This window comes from Leopardus geoffroyi, chromosome C1 (assembly GCF_018350155.1).
Source record: "Leopardus geoffroyi isolate Oge1 chromosome C1, O.geoffroyi_Oge1_pat1.0, whole genome shotgun sequence".
Lineage (NCBI taxonomy): Eukaryota > Metazoa > Chordata > Mammalia > Carnivora > Felidae > Leopardus > Leopardus geoffroyi.
The window spans coordinates 153862643-153883578 of NC_059328.1; the positions used below are offsets into that span (position 1 = coordinate 153862643).

Sequence of the window (20936 nt, forward strand, 5' to 3'; positions counted from 1 at the left end):
GCTATAATCTTAACTCTAGTTTCTAATGCCTTGTGTATTATGGGGGATTGAATTAAGAAGTGGTGATTGTTTGGGAGGAACTGAGTGGTTCAGTCAGTTAAGCATCTGACTCCTGGTTTCAGCTCAGGTCATGATCCCATGGTTGGTGGGATCTAGTCCTGTGTTCAGCTCTGTGCTGACAGCACGGAGCCTGTTTGGGATTCTCTCTTTCTCTCTCCCTCTCTCCTTCTCTCTCTGCCCCTTCCTCGCTTGCTCTCTCAAAATAAACTTAAAAAAAAAGAAGTGGTGAATTTTTTATAATTATAAAGGAAATTGATTTGGAAAGGGCTAGTCACCTAATACTCCAACTGCAGAAGCAAATACTGACGCTGGTTAGAAATTCTCTTGGATGCCCTTTCTCAAGGTGGGGGATCTCTGCCATGAACTTTGGGGTGAGTATAGTTATGTGCTTAGCCAAGAGTCTTGCTTTTCTCTGGTTCACATCTACAATTTGTGGCCTGTGGTATATGTGATTAAAGACAACACAAACAGTGTCTGGGTTCCAAGCATGCCTAATGTCACAAACAGCAAAAATCTGGGAGCAGGTCAGGCAGGAGTTGATCCATCCCACAAGAGGCAGAGGCAGGTATGACAGTTTGGCTGAATGTTCAATAAATGTTACAACAACCCTGCATCTCAAGCAAATTATTCTATGCCTCCCCGGCGGGGGGGGGGGGGGGGGCGGGAGGGGCGGGTAACACTGACTGAGAATCACCCACTGTGTTCTCTAGAGAATACGAGACAGAAAACTGGAGACCTTCCATGAGCAGAAGTCAACAAAGCCAGAAGACACAGCAGGCCATACTACAGCACTGTTTCCAACTGGGGTACATATAAAACTATAGCTATGTTTCTATAATTAGTTTGCTTTGAAATTCTATTTTATTTTATGCATGAAAAGACATTCTGGGAAGGGGGTCCATACGTTTCATCAGGCTGCTAGACAGATCCAAGGCATAGGAAATCTTAATAATGCTGGGCAACAGAGAGGACAGCTTTGTAAATAGAGGAGCCAGCTTGAACCACCAAGTTGTAACCATTACCAAGGACAAACTTTCCTTTTCAGAGAAGCCATAATCCAGGGAATAGTCTAATGTCATTATCATAATACAACTACCATGTAGAGTTGGCATTGCTGGTGATCAAAAGCCAGTGACCCCACAGGGACACTGATTAACTGATGTTGACCACCGTAATAAAGTTAACACAAAAATCTCCATCTAATATACTCAATCAGTCAGGGATTACACCATTATACATGTGAAGCGAGTAGCTTTTCTGGAAAAGACTCCTAATAATTTTTATCTTGTTTCACTGGGTTTCCTGAATGCTTCACAATGATTACTTAATTCTTCCATAAAAGAAAATAAAAACAACACAGTCTGCAGAGTTTCTTTCTAGGAGAGTGAAGCATACTCATTCCAACATATGAAAAGAAAAAAGAAGAAAATAGAGCTGATTTGTCCCAATCCTTATCCGAAATGGTGTAAGATAATAAAACTTGGCTGAATCAAATGAAAAATAATCCAAAGATAATTCACATTTCTCGTGGAAATCCATTTTAATACTGTACTAACTCTGAATGTGTCTGATATTTTTGGATTTAATCTCATATTAGATTTACACACATGTACACACAAACATACACATTTAAAACCCTATTTATCAGAAGGAATCACGAAAGATAATGTCTACCTTTCCTCAGTAATTTTTCTGGACTCATGCTTTAAGATCAAAGTAAGCAATTACATACAACATCTGGGCTCCACAATAAACTTAGATTATGAATGAAGTCAGAGACACAAATAACAAAGACAAGCATAGATTGGTCAATTTCTGAGAGTCTAGTCTTTAAAATAGGACGTTCTCTGATACTGTAAATTTTAACTGGGTGCAAAATGAGAAAATGCATTTCAATTCAAAACACAAACTATTTTTATAAATTGGAAATAAGTCAGAAATACACAGGACTCTTCTGAAAGGTTGAAAGGGCCAGGGTGTTGACCTCTCACTCTTCCACGTAGAGATCCTGTGTGTCTTCTAAGCCCCGTGGACACCACCAGATGGCTATTTTATAACATCAGATTCATGTTCTAAGTTTCAGTGCTTTAAGAATTAGGTTTGCCTGGGCTGAAAGTAAACTGAGTATTTTCTATATTCCAGCATTTTTTTCAGTAATAATTGGCTTATTACCATTTCATAAATGTCTTCAGATGCTTTTTTTGCCAAAAATATATAGCCTATATTTAAAACCAAAGTATGCATTTTTGAAATGTTTTAAAACAATCATCCTAACTTTCTTACAGTGTTGTTATAGGATCAGAGGAGATGGCACATTTTGAATGATTTTAACTTGGTGTTTTTCTTTTCTTTTCTTTTCGTGAACAATGAATAGCCATCCACAAAAAGTGGGAAGAAAAGAATCACAGAATCCCAACAAAAACTTCCCAGATGGCCTCAGAGAGGCGATAAGGGAGGTAAGTGTTTCAAGTTTCCAAAGTCTTTGGTTTCCATAATGATGTTGCCAACTGAAAAGAGAGTAGACAGAGAATAGGACGAATTTGCCTATTAGGATCTTTATAGATTTTGAATCTTTGATCTCACCAGATTTGATGACACGCCACAAAAGCAAGTGCTAATTATATAAATCCCTTCCATATCCTGATCATTTTCTTTAAAAAGATAGCTCCAGTTAGTATTTAAGTGAATGAAATAAAACACAATCAATAATGTGCCACTAATAGGTACAATACCAGTGTTAAGTATTATAGGATAGTTAATGATTTAAAAACCTAATAAAAGTCATCCTGAAAAACCAACATACTTCAAAATAATTTTAAGCCGATACTTGAAAATATGATTTGATTTTAAGGTTACAATAAACTCAGAAAATATATAATTCAAAATACTTTTTAGTTTTATTAACAAGTTGTGGGTAGTTTCTTTCAATTGATAGCTCAAGATTTTATCATTCTTCTGAAGTTACAAAAAAAAGTAGTGTAATTGAAATTCAGTCTGCAAATAATTCATTCTGAACCCTCTCAGTTTTTTCATACTTTGTGTTTAAGAATTCAAATGCTACTCTAATAAATGAGGACAGAAAGATGTTTAAAATATGCATATTTGACGAAAATACTATAGTTATGTAAAATCACACAAGAACACACCAAATCATTTTTTTCTGAGGTTTAATTTTAACTAATGAATTTTAGATGATAAATGTAATGTCAATTCAAATCTTTGCTTATCTGCAATGCACAGCTATTTTTTGTAACTTGTAGGTGAAATAGATTCTTTTCACCATGGCAATGTTTTCTCCCTTATTTATGGTCTTTCCTTGCCTTTTCTTTCTTTTTCTTTTTTCTTTCTTTCTTTCTTTCTTTCTTTCTTTCTTTCTTTCTTTTCTTTCTTTCTTTCTCTTTTATTTTTATTTTTTTGTGTCGTGAGTCCTTTTTCTTCAACAGTTTAACAGGTCACTTCTGGTTTGGCTAAAGAGCAATCCTAGCACAATAATGTTTCAACTTGCAAGGAAGAACGCCCTTATTGAGTTGATAGAACTCCACCAGCTGGATTAGGTCTGTAAATCTCGTGTGGCCATCATCCAGAGTGTGGAACAATTCACCATCGTCTTCCACCTACAGGAGGGAAAACAGCAGACTGGTAAGATGGGCAAAATACCCTCAAGGGCAATCATATTCTATTGCACACTGTGTCTTTTTATAGTAAAATAGAAAAGTGGATGAAACTAAAGGTTAATGAAAAGAATGTTATGATGCGCTGACTTTCTGTTTGTAACTTCACTTGTATTTAAAAGAAATGCCGGGGCGCCTGGGTGGCTCAGTCGGTTAAGCATCCGACTTCAGCTCAGGTCACGATCTCACGGTCCGTGAGTTCGAGCCCCGCGTCGGGCTCTGAGCTGATGATGGCCCAGAGCCTGGAGCCCGCTTCCGATTCTGTGTCTCCCTCTCTCTCTGACCCTCCCCCGTTCATGCTTTGCCTCTCTCTGTCTCAAAAATAAATAAACGTTAAAAAAAAATTAAAAAAATAAATAAATAAATAAAAAATAAAAGAAATGTCATCTGATCCTAGGATCCAGAGCGTGGCTGCTCTGCTTTCTACGCCTCAAGTTCTCCTAATGTTCTATAGTTAGAATAGTACGACTATTGTGAATCAACGGTGAGAAGTCTGCACTATTCAGTGCAAAAGTAAACACAAGATTTTAATGCTCTCATCGACAGAAATTAATTTCCATACCTGAGTGTTGTCTACCTAACAGCTTCATCTATTATCTAGAAGCAAATATTCATATAATTTCTACCAGTAAATTGATTCTGAAGCAATCAAACATTATGTGAATGGAATGACAGCTGCTTCTTCTCTTCCTCTTCCTCTTCCTCCTCCTCTGGCAGTGACATTAAACATTAAATTAAAGAGGTCTTGTGACATTAAACAATTCATACTCACCCAAGGACAGTGAAGTTGGGAAGACACTTCATATGGAATTTGGATAATTCCAAAAAGGGGCCATTCAAAAGGAAATACTAGCAACTTAGCAATCTTAGGTAAAACGTTCCTGAAAGTAGACTGAATCTCTACTCCACACTACCTGTTTCCAACATATAGATCACATGCATATACACATGCACGCAAGCACACACACACACACACACACACACACACACACACACGGCATCAACAGAAGCAACAAAAATCCCAAAGTGAAGTGTGCTACTCAGAAGCAGAATTACAGAAAAATTTTAAATGTGCTCAGAATAGTTTAAATGTTCTCCAGTTCTGCAGCACCTGTGTACCTATCCATAATGATTAAAAGCAAAACTACAAAAACAAAACAACAACAATAACAAAAAAAGCCATGTTTGAGATAAGAAAGCAGAAAGGGTTTAAAAATAATGGTTTTTAAAGAACCACTCGTACAATTCAGAAAAAATCTCTAGTGGCCTTCTAACAATAGGTGGCATGGGGTCCATGCAATATTGGTAAATCATATTTCATGGAAAAAGGGAAATTTAATTTTTACAATTCCTGTATTTCTTATATTAATTCAGGCTCATAAAACCATTTCTGCCAAACTTAAGTCTAGTCAAAGCACAAGCTCCCTGGTTATATTTAATAAAAGATCCAAAGAAAACCAAAGTTTCCAAAAGCTTATGCATTAAGGTCATCTCTAATACACAAATGTGAAATCACAAATTACTTACTGGTATAATTTGAAAATGCTTTATTTTTTGTCCATGACTCATTGACAGTACGAAAGTTTTCGGGTTACTCTGACTATCCCGTACCAAGAAAACTCTAAGGAGAGAGAAGGAATTTCAATATGTTTCTACTTTACTCATGTATATCATAAAAATAGAGCATGCAACAAATCTAGAAAATATATTTATAAATGTAGCCAGAGTTTTCCTTTACTGTGTATTCAATGATGGGATTATCCAACATGGTAAACAATCTGGTATAACATAATCTTGTACTATAAAACTGTCATCAGTGCTAATGTAATTGTAATAGGATAAATACACAGTGCATTTGTCAGATTGTTTGCTCACAATAAGCAATATAATGCTACGTTGGCATCAAAAGTTAGTACTACGTTCTTTTTCCATTGGAGGAACTGGGTATTCACACATAACACCTTTGTGCAGAGAATGGGGCATTAGCATATTATTACTTTAACTTCTGGGTTATGTTAGTCCCTGAAAAGAGAAAATTATTTAGAAGGAAATCATTTTGAACCCCTCTTCAACACAGATCCCCCTTTTTCTTTTGATTCTGGTTCCTACTGTTACATACACAACAGAAAGTGAAAATGCATATATTCTAGAAAATCTATCCTGAAATCATTTATTAAATGTTGAGCAAAATGTGTTGAGTAAAAGAAACACCCAAACAACGTATACTTCAATCATCAAGAATGCAGCAGAAAAGCCTCTATAATGTCAAGCTAGAAAAAACAAGGCACGGCCTAATGGCCTAAGAGCAAATGCTGCTAGGCGTGGATTCTTATTTACTGGTGATACTGTGCAAAACCAGCTTTGTGTTAATTGTTGGCAAACAGATTGTGCAAACAATCCCCACTGGTGAATCCAATACTAATCTCACTGTGCCTGGGCAAAGAGGCAGCCAAATTTGAGCCATCACAGATGTCTGATGAGATTATCCATTCCATTTGTACTGTGTGAGATTCCGACATTACATCACTGGGAGATGGGACAAAAGGGAGTTTCACTGGTAAATCAAGCTGTAATTCTTTCTCCATTCCCGAGCGGATCACCGCTACCATCTAGTGGACTGCCTGGCATCATCACATCTTTCCAAAGGATGTACCCCACCCCCCATGTTTCATTAAAAATTTAAAAAATAAAATACAATAAAGATAGTATCACTCTTTATGCATTTATTTCATAAAATTTATAAAAAACTAGGCTCCGAAAGTAGGGAAATTGTAATCCTTCAAAACAGTTTAATGATTCTTTGTGAATTATTTCTTTTCTTGGTCTCATCGGATTGTAATTCTGCTGATTGCTCAAATTTATATCTAAAACGACTGTGCTCCACATAGAGAAGTATATTAAAATCTTCTCTTATTTAGAGTCTAGTGAAATGCTGACTTGCTATTAATAATCTTCCATGTGAAGATGCATTTTTATCCAAATGTCAGTATTAAATCACCTTGAAATCTTGTCATCATCTTAAGCCAACCCTTGAAGATAAAAGGCCCCATCAAGCACTTGTTTAAATTGATGCTGGTTTCATTTCTAGTCCAAACCTCAATACAACCCCCTTGATTTGTACTGCATTTGAAAAGAGAATTTTGCCAGCATTACAGGAAGTATTTGAAATACTCAGCGATCGAAGAAAAAGAAAATGCTTCAGAGTGTAAATATTTCATAATACAATTTACATTTCTCCTGTATCTTCCATGGTACCCCACCCAAAAATGACATGAGAAACACTTAAGGGAAACCCTCTTCTCATAGGTTTACACTACTTTAAGCTGTTAGAACTTGGAGAAAATAGGAATGTACACGGAGAGAAGAAAAATAAAACAAGCAGTCAAAATATACAAAAAAGAGTTCATATACTCTGCGTCAAACTTAAAAACATATATAACAAATCAAAACGTTGACCCCTAAGAACAAGTTCAGTTTTAACTGAGATACTGGCGTTGGCACAAAATGGGTAATATTAGTGATCATTAGTTAACCGGCAGAGCATCCTATTCACTTATCTGTTCGTTGATGCACAGATATAAGCACGCATGACATAATAGGTTTTGTATAGATAACTGCTCAGATACAACGGTAACCACCCCTACAGAACAGAATCACTTCTGTTTTATGATATGCTGAAGTCAAAACTATGTGTATTAACTAAGTAATTACCGATTATAAGAGGGATCACAGTCACTACCATTCTAAATCAAACCTACCCATCCACAAGTCCTTGCTGAATAATCAATCGCTGTGCTTCATCTCTAGAAATTTTGTGGTGAAACCACGGCTGCGACCGGTGGATGGCTGAAGAAATACAATGGGGGGGGGGAGGGGATACAGAGCTGTGTTTGAAATCCTCACAATTTAATTACATACACTTTCCACCACAGCCACTCGGTCCCCTCACCCATGTGCACGTCCACCCAGCCATTCATTCAGTCCCAGTGAACAGGCACAGACATACCCATGTTTGTGGCAGAGCTCTGGGAAGAGGCAGTAGGGCTACCATGAGTGGCCAGGCGTAAGCATCCTTTTTTCTGCACAAGGAAAGGGAAAACAGATTTCAACTTTTCGGGTAAGACAAACTCGAATCATAAATACTTTTGAAGAATGTGAAGTTATTTGTACCCTCCAAGCGAGTCCTTCTTCAACAGCGACTGAAAGGGCTTCCGTGGGATTTTCTATAACTCTGCTTTTCTGGCCTGAGAAGTCCATTGCTACTAGAGAATTCTCTGATATACTTCTCTGGGAAAAAACACATTTTTTTTTAACATTAAATTATCTTAGAAAGTTATCTTTCAGTGCTTTGCTGGTGATATGTTTCCACTCTAGAATGTGAATCCAAAGGTGGCTGGCAAGAAATTAAAAAGTTAAAAGTACATATTTAATATAAAATGGTGCTATGAAGTATTTTCGTTAAATAAAGTACATAGTTATTTGTTAAGATCACTGAATTAAATGTTGAGTAAAGAGATTAAAAGCTTTCAAAGTTAGCATGACCTTCTCTTAAAAGAATCTTCTCTCTTCCCATTCTCTGGCAAATTCTCTGGTAAAACCCTGTTTCTGGATATTCTCTTGAGAACACCAATTTAGAAAGGAGTAACTCTTCCTGTGGCTAAAAGACCCACCACTTCAGAAATAATCTCTGTTATGATTGGAGATTCGTCATTATCATTTAAATGTCAACCCTATCTGCTGATGAAGCAGCTGTTTTATAAGATTCACAGTGGACAAAGGTATCTGAGAAAGAAATAGTACTCATTTTATTTTTTTTTTTTTTAATTTTTTTTTTCAACGTTTATTTATTTTTGGGACAGAGAAAGAGCATGAACGGGGGAGGGGCGGAGAGAGAGGGAGACACAGAATCGGAAACAGGCTCCAGGCTCTGAGCCATCAGCCCAGAGCCTGACGCGGGGCTCGAACTCACGGACGGCGAGATCGTGACCTGGCTGAAGTCGGACGCTTAACCGACTGCGCCACCCAGGCGCCCCGAAATAGTACTCATTTTATAATGGAACAAAATACAATACGTATCTTAAAAGTGTATCACATCAAGGTTCATCTTACTTAGAAAATAAAATTTAGGGGAATAATGACTCTGGTAATTCCATATTAAAATTTTTATGATTTAATATATGAACATTTTCCATCTCGTGAGGATGAACACGGAAAAATGAGACCTGAACTGACGTACAAGGAAGACATCTCCAAACAAACATGATTTAAATGAACAATGAAGTCTTCCTCTGGCCATTGCTTTTTGTTTTCATATTCTCTGAAGGTGAAAATAAACTATCCCAAACCTGGACTTTAGTTTTACTCTTTGTTTGGTGAGGGCTCTACTCTGCAACCAGCTTTTAAACAAGTGTGCCATCCCAAGTCGGTCGTCCTAACACGAGACAATGATCAAGAGTCTCCGTCAGTTTGCTAAGAATTCAAACTCTCCCCAAGGGGAAAAAACATTCAAGAACAGCATGGACAATGTTTAACACTGACTCCTCCTCGTTAACAGAGGAGAGAGATAAAAAATGGAGTTCTAATAGTAAAGGAAGAGCCGGTGCCTCTGGAGACTCGTGGCGTAAGGCCTTTTTCTAACTCCGCACATGGATCTGGCCCTTCCTAGCTTCATCTAAAAGACGGTAGTCAAATGTATGCTTGCAAGAAAACCTGGTCCACACAAAACAATGGGGGGCTCACTTATCACCGCATCATACATCTCACTTCATTAGCATTTGCTATTTCCTCTTCCAACCCTGCTGTAGTGGTCCACAATCTTATTACGGTTCATCTTTATTTCTAGAGATCCGGCATGCAATCTTTCATTTGTTCCAGGAGCCTTTGTAACTGACAGCTGCTCTTTCCAGACAGATGCCGTCTCTGTAATCTCTATCTGCTGTCACACCTTACTTTGCCCTTCTCACCCCGTGATCTTCTGTGCCGGGCTGTAGACCAGTCGGATACACTTCTGCTTTGCTGACATTAATGAAAAGCCTCCACCTGCCCAAACCACAGAGTAACTAATCTCAATCATAATGATAGCTTTATCCTTACAATATCTCTACTTCATGTGCCAAGATGGGCTGTGTAATCACAAGGTCCTGATAACATAAAAATACTGTTAGGAAAGAAAAATAAACATAACCAGTTGTTCCTGTTCTTGTGGTTTTTTTTCCCTACAATACAATAGGATGAAATGTAAAACAAGATCCCATGCTCCATAATTACTTGACATTAGTAGGGAGTCTACAATACAAATAAATATTTTCATTTGCTACAATGACTACACCAGGGAAAACACAGGAATATAGCAAATGTGTTCTACTGAATAGCAGGTGGTGGATGAAAAATTAATAGTTTACCTTTGGTGGACAAAGAAATAGAAGTGAAGCAGATTCTGACTTGAACTCAAAAGGTCATTTTCAGCTCAATTTCTTTCACGTAAGAAAGCAATGTTGATAACATTCAGAATCAGTGTATTTCTCAAATATGTGTCCCTTTTTTCTAGCTCTTTCTTCTGGTGGAATAAACAGGGAAAGCCCTGAAAAAGGGTCCATGATTTTAATGACATACCTCTTTTTGCAAGAAAGAACAGGCCTGGGTACACCCTGGATTATGCAGGCCACACTTTGAGATCGGATCCAGTCACTCCTAGTCAGCCTGAGACAGAAAATGTTTTTCAGGGAGTTTACGTAGGTGGCAACTAGTCGCCACACTCTCTGTCACCCCATTTGGAAGATGTCGATACACCTGCAGCAGAGTCCTTAGCAAGAGAGCACAGAATTCCCTGATACCATTCTCTCCTCTGCTTCATACAGACTCATAGGGCATCAGAGATGCAACCAATTCCTGAAATTATGCAATTGCCCCCCTTATTTTATACTGCAGGACACGGGTGACTCAAACAAGGTCACAAAGGCAGCTCAATGTAAATGCAGTGACAGACAGGCTCTTTCCAGGGTCATTTATGTACCACAGGGTGGAAGATAGAGGGAAGAAACTCACTTTTCAATGTCTAGCTCAGGGTCAAGAGTAAGGACTAATAAGGACTTGAGTAGACCAGTTTTCCCCATCTCATCTCTCCAATCAGGGCCATACTAACAGATCCTCCTTTAAATGAATCTTTGTGCTGAAAAGGACCAAATATATTTGGCTGCCTGAAATATCTGCTGATGATGCTCATTTCAAAGGCTGATAGGGGTGGCTATTATGTGCTATATACAGCTATGATGTTCATTACGGTAGGAGAAATTTTTTTCTTACTTCCCTTCTCAAAACGTATCCCTGGAGAAGTTAAGAAGAGTGTTCCTTTAACAATATAATTCAAGTATACTCGGTTTTCTGTGTTGCTCACTGAAGATAGCGCCTGGATGAAAACCAACAGAGGCAGGTGAGGGGCACTGACAGTCATTATAGAGGTCACTGATTCTTCCATGATAACCTAGAAAGGTGGGATTCTGTATAGACATCAAAGTAAACACAAATACCTCCCCAAACATCTCAGTTTCCTTTATGTAAGTTAAGAAGAACGGAGGTATAATTCTCAAGTGCTATTCTCTCTGATCTTGATAACTGCCATACAGGACAGATAGGTCCTCGCTACACAGGCCTCCTACAAAATCCCTGTCTCCAGCCAGATTCACTCAAGAAGTGTCTTTTCCTACACACTGTGTTGAAGAAGCAAAGTTATACTAACCAAGCTGTCGTGTAAATATGGATCAGCACCAGGCCCACTTTCAATGGACAGAGGCAAGAGTAATACCATGCTTATGATGCTAAAGACCACGATGAGACTGGAAAATGCTTTGTTTATGATAATTTTTCCCTATGATTAACAGACACTAAGCAACTGCCTCCAAATGCATGGCTGCTATTAATGTGCTCATCCTAAAAACTTTAGATACTAAAAGAAATTTAGAAGGACTTAGAAAAGGATTAAGATCATAAAATCCATTATTCTTTCTATATATGTGGATTGAAAGATGAAGGTAAGCTGACAAACTATAAAAGTACTCACCTAAAGCAACTGCTGTTATAAAAATTCATTACAGTCTTTAGTTTCTTATTTTAGGGCATAAAAGTGATCTGATACAAAGATGAAAAGTTACTCTTCCATAACGAAAAGCAACGTAACCACAGATAGGAGTTTTTTTCCATATTAGTCTATCAGACTTAGTAATCAACATTATTTCATGCCTCATTCCTAGAATTGAGCATTTCATCTGCTACATTACATGTGGGGAAATGTGCCTTCCTTGGTCACAGTTATGAGGAGGAGATTTTTAACCTATGTGGAATTGCACTATGTTAGCTGATTTGTAACACAGGCACATACACCTGAATTCCTAATATACTCAATATTAAGAAGCAAGAGCAAAAATAGAACGTAAACTTTTAAGTTCAGAAATAAATTTCGTGTGTTAAGGCACAGTAAATTAAAATTCGGCTCTAAAGAAGGGAAAAGATGTGTCTGTGTGTATCTGCAAGTAAATATTCAAGTTGCATTTAGCATAAATCTGAGAAGCAGTGTTAGACTTTATGTAATGCAAGACCTACATTTTGGTTAGCAGTTTTTGGGTTTCCTGAAGAGCAGTTTGCTTTTCAAGGACGTAGACCTTAAAAATTTTGTTGTTAGAAAGCCAGAATGGCAAAAGAGCTCACCTGTGTGTACTTTAGCATTTAAAATTCCAAACTACTGGCAGCTTTATACTAGGCTGTGACAATTCCAGAATTAATGTTAAAATAAATAAATAAACCCACAATGAAAATCAATAATTAAAGAAACATCTACAGTCTCGAGAAAATATTCTATAAATCATATCAAAATGTAATCCTCCAATGGTGTAATGACACAGAATGACTCACATAACTCTTTCAATTTTCTTTAACATATAACATTATCTATTTTAATTGAATACTTTGTGATACTGGACTGCTGGGATTTGATCGCATAGGCTGCAATCATGTGAAATCCGAGAATAAATAATTCAATATAACATTATGTTAGATGGTGTCGTTACTTTACTTAACCAAAAGGACTTACAGTGTAAGTGTAGTGCAATGTACATCTATAATGCAATATAATTGCAAGTGAACAGAATGTAAATATAAAATATATAGATTAATAAATATGGTCCTTACCATGGGTGATATACTCTGAGAACTGCAGCCACTTCTACCTTGATATGGATGCATGTAATTCTGGTACAGCTGCATGCCATACTGCAGAACAAATAAATAAAAATGCATTCCCATCACTTTTACTACATGGGCAACTGATGAAAATTCAATACTTTAATTATAAATCATCAATATAAAAAATAAAAATTATAAGCTTTCCTTACAACAAATAGTAAAGCAACCATAACTTTGAAAGGTAAGCTTCTAGTGCCCTACAATGATACATTAAAAAGACAAGTGTTTTTTACTTGAACCCACACTTAAAGTCTAGTTCAGCAGTATAAAAATCTGAAACGGACATTCTTACTCATTATTCTTAGCACCCTAGTGCCAAAAGCATTGGAGGAGTATATCACCTAATGATAAGAAAGCTCACTTGGGAAGGATGCCACTTTATAAAACAAGGACTCTGAAAACCTTACAGGCATCGTAAGCAAAACAGGGTAAAATTCACCATAACTCTTCAATGACTGATTGACAAATTATATCATCTCTCTGGCAAATCCATAAACTTGGCTCTATGTTAAAGATTCTTGACACTGTAGCATCCTCTAGTAACAAAACTCTTATCACATTGTTTCATTTCTGGCTCTAAATTCAGGGAAATCAAAATGGTGGGGAATCAGGCTGATCTCACACAAACAGTCACAAAATACAAAGTAAGTGGCAGAACCACGGCATCTTTATTTTCAGGAGGTAGCACTGTAAGACTCGGCTGCCAGGCTACACGATTAGATTAGAAAGTGGGTCTGGGCTGTAAGTAGAATACTAGTTGAAGAAACATTAAGAATGCTAGCTGCCATGACTCCTGGGTGGCTCAGTTGGTTAAGCACACAACTCTTGATTTTAGCTTGGGTCATGATCTCAGGGTTTGTGGGTGCAAGCCCCGCACTGGGCTCTGAGCTGACAGTGTGGAGCCTGCTTGGGATTCTCTGCCTCCCTCTCTCTCTGCCCCTCCCTCACTTGCACACTGTCTATCAAAAATAAATAAACTTAGGGGCGCCTGGGTGGCGCAGTCAGTTAAGCGTCCGACTTCAGCCAGGTCACGATCTCGCGGCCCGTGAGTTCGAGCCCCGCGTCAGGCTCTGGGCTGATGGCTCAGAGCCTGGAGCCTGTTTCCGATTCTGTGTCTCCCTCTCTCTCTGCCCCTCCCCCGTTCATGCTCTGTCTCTCTCTGTCCCAAAAATAAATAAACGTTGAAAAAAAAATTCAAAAATAAATAAACTTAAAAAAAAAAAGAATGCTAACTCCCATGGGGTGCCTGGATGGCTCAGTAAGTCAAGCAGCTGACTCTTGACCTCGGGGTTCTGAGTTCAAGCCCATGTTGGGCTCTGCACTGAGTGTAAAGCCTAGTTAAGAAAAAAAAAAGTATGCCAACTGCTAGAACCAAATTCATCTTGGAGCGTTCACCATCTGAAGCTAGAAGGTACTCCCCTAAGATTTACGCCACTTTCTTTTTTTTTTTTTTTTTCAACGTTTATTTATTTTTGGGACAGAGAGAGACAGAGCATGAACGGGGGAGGGGCAGAGAGAGAGGGAGACACAGAATCGGAAACAGGCTCCAGGCTCTGAGCCATCAGCCCAGAGCCCGACGCGGGGCTCGAACTCACGGACCGCGAGATCGTAACCTGGCTGAAGTCGGACGCTTAACCGACTGTGCCACCCAGGCGCCCTACGCCACTTTCTTTAAAACAAAACAAAACAAAGCAAAACTACAATGGCACAGAGAGGCCTTTTCTTTTCTTTTCTCTGGCTACCCTCGACAATTCTCTCCATTTCACAGATTTGCAATGAACTTGAAAATAGGTCCTATATAAAAGATTGAGGAGACACCATGGAATCCAATCTCACCCTTAGGATGAATTCCATTTAAACATTCCAACAGAACTGTTTCTCTACTAAAGACTATTTCCGTAACAGCAATTCCAGCAAACTGGATATATTTGGTAATTAGGCAGAAATCAGAGGGCAGCTTGGAGAGTCTCTGTTTCCAAGATTTTGCTTTTAACATGAATACAAACCCACATTCATTTAAAATTCTCTATGACTATTTCTTTATCCAATTATTTCCCAACTTACAAAAATCATTTTTTAATTTACAGTTTGATTGACATTAATGGAACCTAATGAAATTTACTTTAAATCAACTCTAAACCTACCATAACTGTAAAGAAGAAGACAGAGGAGCCTAATTCCTAGTCAAGTTCATTTTGGAGAATATACAATAACTTCTAACCAATATTTTCACAAGGTACACACATGTTGCTTGGTGGCCTTTTATTTATCTGTAGTGAAAAGCCAGCTATCTACTAATAAGACTGTTTCCTTCAAAGATGTATTATCCCTGGTACCTGAAGTGTTAGATAGTTGCTTCTGTGCTATTGGTCTTTAGTAGGCATTTAACTCTGGCCGAGGGATAGGGCATGAGTCACCTTAACATGTCCCTGTCCTACAAAGGGGCAGATAAGGGACCAAAATATGTTAGAAGCTGACAGAGTTCTAGTTGAAGGGAAGGGAAGAATATAACATGTAACTAGGAGACTGTACATGAGCAATTCTCAGATTTTCTATGAATCTGTATTTAACTGGAACTTATCCAAAGAGAATAGGAGGATCTTCCTCTGACACCACATTAACAGTTTACATGTGTATATGAAAAAAAAGAAAGGAAAATAAAATTAGGAGGCCCAATTCTTGGAGGAGGCAGTATCTAGTAAGTAGCATGTAAGGAAAATCAGGGGCCCTTTCAGTCCGATCAGCATACAGACTCATGTCTCCCTGCGTTTCCAACGAAGTCCAATGATAATCTGGAAATACAACAGACAACCAAAGGAGAAAAATCAAAAGACACCTTTAACACCAAGTGAGTGCAGGTGCACCAGCCAGGGGGATAAAACAGGTGCCCACTGACGACAAGCTGCCAGGGGAAACCAACTGACTCCCCTGTTAGAGCATTTCAAATATGTGTTCTGGCAAGCCCTGCCTTCCTGTATCTGGATACGTTAAAACAGATCTGTTGAACAGATCTGTAAAACAGATCATATCACTTTCCCATTTGAAACTGTTAGGTGGTTTATCATTGCCTCCAGGATAAAGGTTCTCAGTGATGCCTGCCTCCCTCTCTGCCTCAGCTGGAAAAGCTTTACCACAATTGAACACACACACACACACACACACACACACACACACACACACACACACATGGGATACATATATAGTAGGCAGAATAACGGCCCCGATAGATGTCCACATTGTAATTCCTGGAGCCTGTGATTAGGTCAGGTTACCTGGCAAAGAAGAATTAATGCTGCAGATAAAATTAAGGGTGCCAATCAGCTGATGCTGAAATTAGGTGAGTATCTTGGATTATCCAGGTGGATCCAATATAATCATAGGGGCCCTTATAAGTGGAAGGGGAGGCACAAAAGAGAACTGAGTCATAGCATGAAAAAGTCTTGGCTCAACATTGCTGGTTTTAATGGTAGAGAAAGGGACCATGAGCCAAGGAATCTTGGCGGCCTCTAAAGTCTGAAAAGGGCACGAGAAATGGATTCTCCCTCAGTCTCTGGAAGAGAATGTAGGCTCTCAGGTACCTTGTGTTTAGGACAATTAGACCCATTTCAGGCTTCCTGAATGACAGTGGTGTAGGATAATAAATCTGTGTTGTTTTAAGCCACTAAAGTGATCATTTGTTATAGCACCCATAGAAACTAATATAATGGAGCATCTTTAAAGTGGACATTTGTGCCTTGAAAGATGATTTAAAAAGAAATCAAATGAGAAGAAAAAGTGAAAAGGAGACAATCTTCCAGAAGCTAAGCATTCTGTATATGGAAGGATCAAAAAAAGCTTTTAATATATTTCATCAATTCTTAGACACACGTTTTTTTTTCAAATTTTAACATTCATAAATTTGCCTTAACTTAACTATGGCATCTTATATTCACTGTGGACCAAGTGACTTGCCATTGCCTGAAATGTTTGGTGAGATCAAAAAATCATTTGCATCAAACCTTGCAAGGGGGATGCCACTGGCTAGAAAGACAACCCCAGGGACCATGGCAGAGCACCTATCTAAGAAGTTATTCCTCCCTGAAGCTCCTGATGGCACAGAGCTAGAGTTTGTATGAAATATGGGTGTCCATGCGCTGAGAAAAAATGATTCAGGAAAACCAGACTTAGAATTTGAAGTTTTATAGATAGCTCACACAATTTATTTCAGGTAGATAGATAGATAGATGTGTGTGTGTACACAAAATTGATAAAGGATGAAAATCTGCATCTATGAGTCTAAATAAGTATAAAATAACTAAATGAAAATAAAAATCATAAGTGATATGAAAGCATATCATAATTTTACTGGCAGAATTCTACTTAATGCAAAAAAAAAAAGGTGTATCCTAGTAAAATCAGTTGCATGTTAGAAAGACTGCTTTAAGGAAGTGGGTTAAAAAAAAAAAAAAAAGGAAGTGGGCTTACCATCTGCTCCTGACTTGGGTGTTTGACCTTGAGATCAAATTAGAAGGGAGGAAGCCTTGACTAACAAGGTTGGAAAGCATCTCCTCTACCAGCCTACCCTGATTTCCAGAGTTCTAAGGGAAGGAAAGAGAAAACCAGAGACCTCAAGGTACTTTCTCTACTGTGACTGTGATGAGTTAAAGGATTCCAAAGAATGCCAGCCTCTTCATCTATAAAAGGAGAAGACTGGATGAAGTTACTGGTTCTTAATCAGGCATACATCTGGAATTCACTCACTAAATCGGGATCCCCAAGGACGGGGCTGGGCCCATAGGACTTGAGAGTGCTTCTCAGATGATTCCAATGCATATCCCAAGTTAACTAATTACTACTTCTTTGTCTGGTTTGCAACACTCTTTAAAGTTCTTTTCTTTTTTACATTTTATGACAATGAGAACATAGAAGCAATTACTTACCATGAGGGTTTCAAAGAATCAAGACTTCTAAGCTTTGTTGAAACCAAAATCATGGTAGTCATTTAACGGTTGACTATTGAAAAACAAGTCTCTTGTAATAAAGTAACTACAGTAGCTATCTGCCATAACAGCAAAAGGAAGCAAATTTCATAGTTAATCCAAAAGCTTCCTTTAAGCCATTTAAATGATGTTTCTTCCAATACCACTTCACATCCACTAGGATAATTATTTTTTTTAAAGGAAAATAACAAGTGTTAGTGAGGATATGAAGAAATTGGAATTTTCATATAGCGCAGGTGGTAAACGTTAGTCACTTTGGAGAACATTTTGGCAATTCTTCAAAAGGTTAAACAGAATTACCATATAACCAGCAATTCCACTTCTCGGTATATACCCTCAAAACTGAAAACAGGTATCCAAACAAATACATAAATACACATGTTCATAACAGTACTATACACGATAATCAAAAGATGCAAACACCCAAGTATCCATTAATGGATAAATGAATAAACTGTCTTAACATATATCTATACATCTGTAAACACACACACACACACACACACACACACACACACACACACACACTGGAATATTATTCAGCCATAAAAAGGGAATCAATTATGGACATGCTATAAGGTGGATGAACTACAAAACAATATGCTAAATAAAAGAAGTCAGACACAAAAGATCAGATATTATATGATTCCATTTATATGAAATGTCCAAATAGGTAAATCCTATAGAGACAGACACAGGCATGGATGGTTGCCAGGGGCTGGGAGTCACTGCTTTATGGTTATGGAGTTTCCTTTTGAGGTGATAAAAAATTTTTGGAGCTAGACAGAGGTGGTGGTTGCACAACATTCTGAATGATCGAGATGCCATTGTATTGTTCATGTTGTTAATGTGTACACAGTAATATGTTCATAATGTTAGCATAGTTAATTAAAATAGTTAATTCAGTTACTTTTATGTTATGTGAATTTCACCTCAATTACATAGAAGAATAAAAAACATATACAATTTTATTTAAAAAGATAAAAGATAAAATTTAAAAAAGAATAAAAAATAAAAGAGCAAATAAAAAAAAGAATAAAAAATAAAACTGTTTTCCAAAACTTGTAAGACAGCTAATAATTCTGATTCTGATTATTTTGCCCTTCTTCAAAAGGAAATGGTTGACAATTTTTATAATTATGAAGTTGTGTTAAATTTACTACCATACAAGTTTTGAAATTAAATATGTTTTCTATACATTCTAGAAGAAATCACTCTATGTCTCTCTTCCCCACATAACCTTTAGAACATTCTTACTCCTTTCAAAATGCTCACTAACAAGCTATGCTTATTTAGGTTACAATTTCTACTTAGCACAAAGTGGATTTTTCATAGTATATCTACAGTAAAATTTGCATAATAATTTGAAGTAAACTATAAAACAATTTATACAACACTTAAATTAAATGTAAAACCATCACACTAAACATACTTCAGTGGGCACATTTTAAGATATATGTCACGTTGGATTGTTGGCAATACATTGAAAATGCATACTGAGTCATGTATAGAAGTTTTAATCGGTTACACTAGCTATCTATGTAATACTCTTTAAAAAGTAAAATTCAGAGCAGTTGTAAAAATGGAATACTTACTCCACACACAAAAGATAAATGCATGAGGCGATTCCACTCTACTCTGCAAATGTTTATCTTTTAGATAAAAAAAATAAAATACATGCATTTGGGTACATGGACTCATAGTGAGTCTTCACATTTTGAAATACAGATGTTTTCACACTTTCATGGCACTCCCAGCATTTAATAGGAACTCACGCCTGCGACGAGATTACCTTAAGCAATCTAATCGCGGTCACCCAGCACGTCCTACTCTGCTCTTCTTCTGCACAGAGCATTTTCAGGTCTCGGGGCCCTCCCGCTTTGTTAGGCTAGAAGGCCACAGCACATTGTTTATCGTTAATGCATATCTTGAAGGTAACACCTGTTGAAATAAAAGCCACTAAAATTCTCCTATATATAAGAGAAAGCTGTCTCTTTTTAAAACAAATTAAAAGAAACTCAAGCTTACCTAAAAGGCTGAGGCTTGCTTTATTCATCTATCAAAATATTAAGCCTGTACCTTAAAGCAGAATCCATAGTTAGTCGGTGCTCCGTGTTTTTTTTTGCCGGCCAGTGACACATAAATATCACTATTGCCAAATTCGCTGAAAAACTGCAAATGCCGTGGTTCCTTTAAAAAAATATATATGTGAGTGTTGAAGTGAACACATATTTTGGCACACTCTCTTTGTGTTTCTATCATGTTGCATAATTTATACCTTGGCAAAAAATATTCCAAGTAATGTCACAGAAACAAAAGGGAAGAAAAATTAAGTTACTATATCCATAAAAGAACCAGAAGCTTGATACAATATTATTTGAGAAGTGGCCACTTGTTTGTAAGTTTAACTTCCAGTATACAGCAAAACATTTACCTTCCTATTTAAAGTTTTCTCTTTAGAGCCAAAGCATAAGAGACTCTTAAAAACTGACAGCAAGCTGAAGGCTGACGGGGGTGGGAGGGAGAGGAGAGTAGGTGATGGGTACTGAAGAGGGCATCTTTTGGGATGAGCACTGGGTGTTGTATGGAAACCAATTTGACAATAAATTTCATATATTAAAAAAAATAATAATAAAGTTTTCTCTTTAACTACCATTTCAGGAATCTCAGGGAAAGAGGCAGGAAAGGATGGCTTTTGGAAATGTTTTCCTTGTCCAGGTTTCAAATAATGGTAGTTGAACAAAGGCAAGAAGCTTGGTTTGAGCTTCCACGGCAGTCAGAGAAGGAAGAGAAAGAGACAATGATTCTTGCTTTGTTTAGAAACGATCACCCCTCCTGTTTGCGTACTGCCCAGCACATCACAGTAAACAATGAAATAGGTGGCCTGACTACTTTTATGAAAAGAAGGAAGCCTGTACAGATGAGTTCAGGGAAATTACCTGGCAGTGGAATGTGTCTGATGTTCAAGGCAAAGTGGAAGGAATCATGAACA

General features: G+C 37.6%; 1 protein-coding gene across 3 annotated transcripts in view; it reads right to left on the reverse strand.

Moving 5' to 3' along the window:
* Positions 1-2933: 2933 nt before the first annotated feature.
* The window catches only part of GRB14 (growth factor receptor bound protein 14), a 118587-nt gene continuing 100584 nt past the window's right edge, over positions 2934-20936 (reverse strand). For 2 of the 3 annotated variants that reach the window (XM_045480032.1, XM_045480034.1), the window contains 8 exons: positions 20024-20134; positions 19737-19832; positions 12912-12992; positions 7902-8018; positions 7738-7810; positions 7490-7577; positions 5259-5352; positions 2934-3674 (listed from right to left, as the gene is read on the reverse strand). In XM_045480032.1, coding sequence (XP_045335988.1) covers positions 3528-3674; positions 5259-5352; positions 7490-7577; positions 7738-7810; positions 7902-8018; positions 12912-12992; positions 19737-19832; positions 20024-20134 — 807 coding nt within the window. In that variant the 3' untranslated portion in view covers positions 2934-3527. The remainder of the gene's footprint in view (positions 3675-5258; positions 5353-7489; positions 7578-7737; positions 7811-7901; positions 8019-12911; positions 12993-19736; positions 19833-20023; positions 20135-20936) is intronic. The other variant, XM_045480033.1, reaches the window with a different exon arrangement.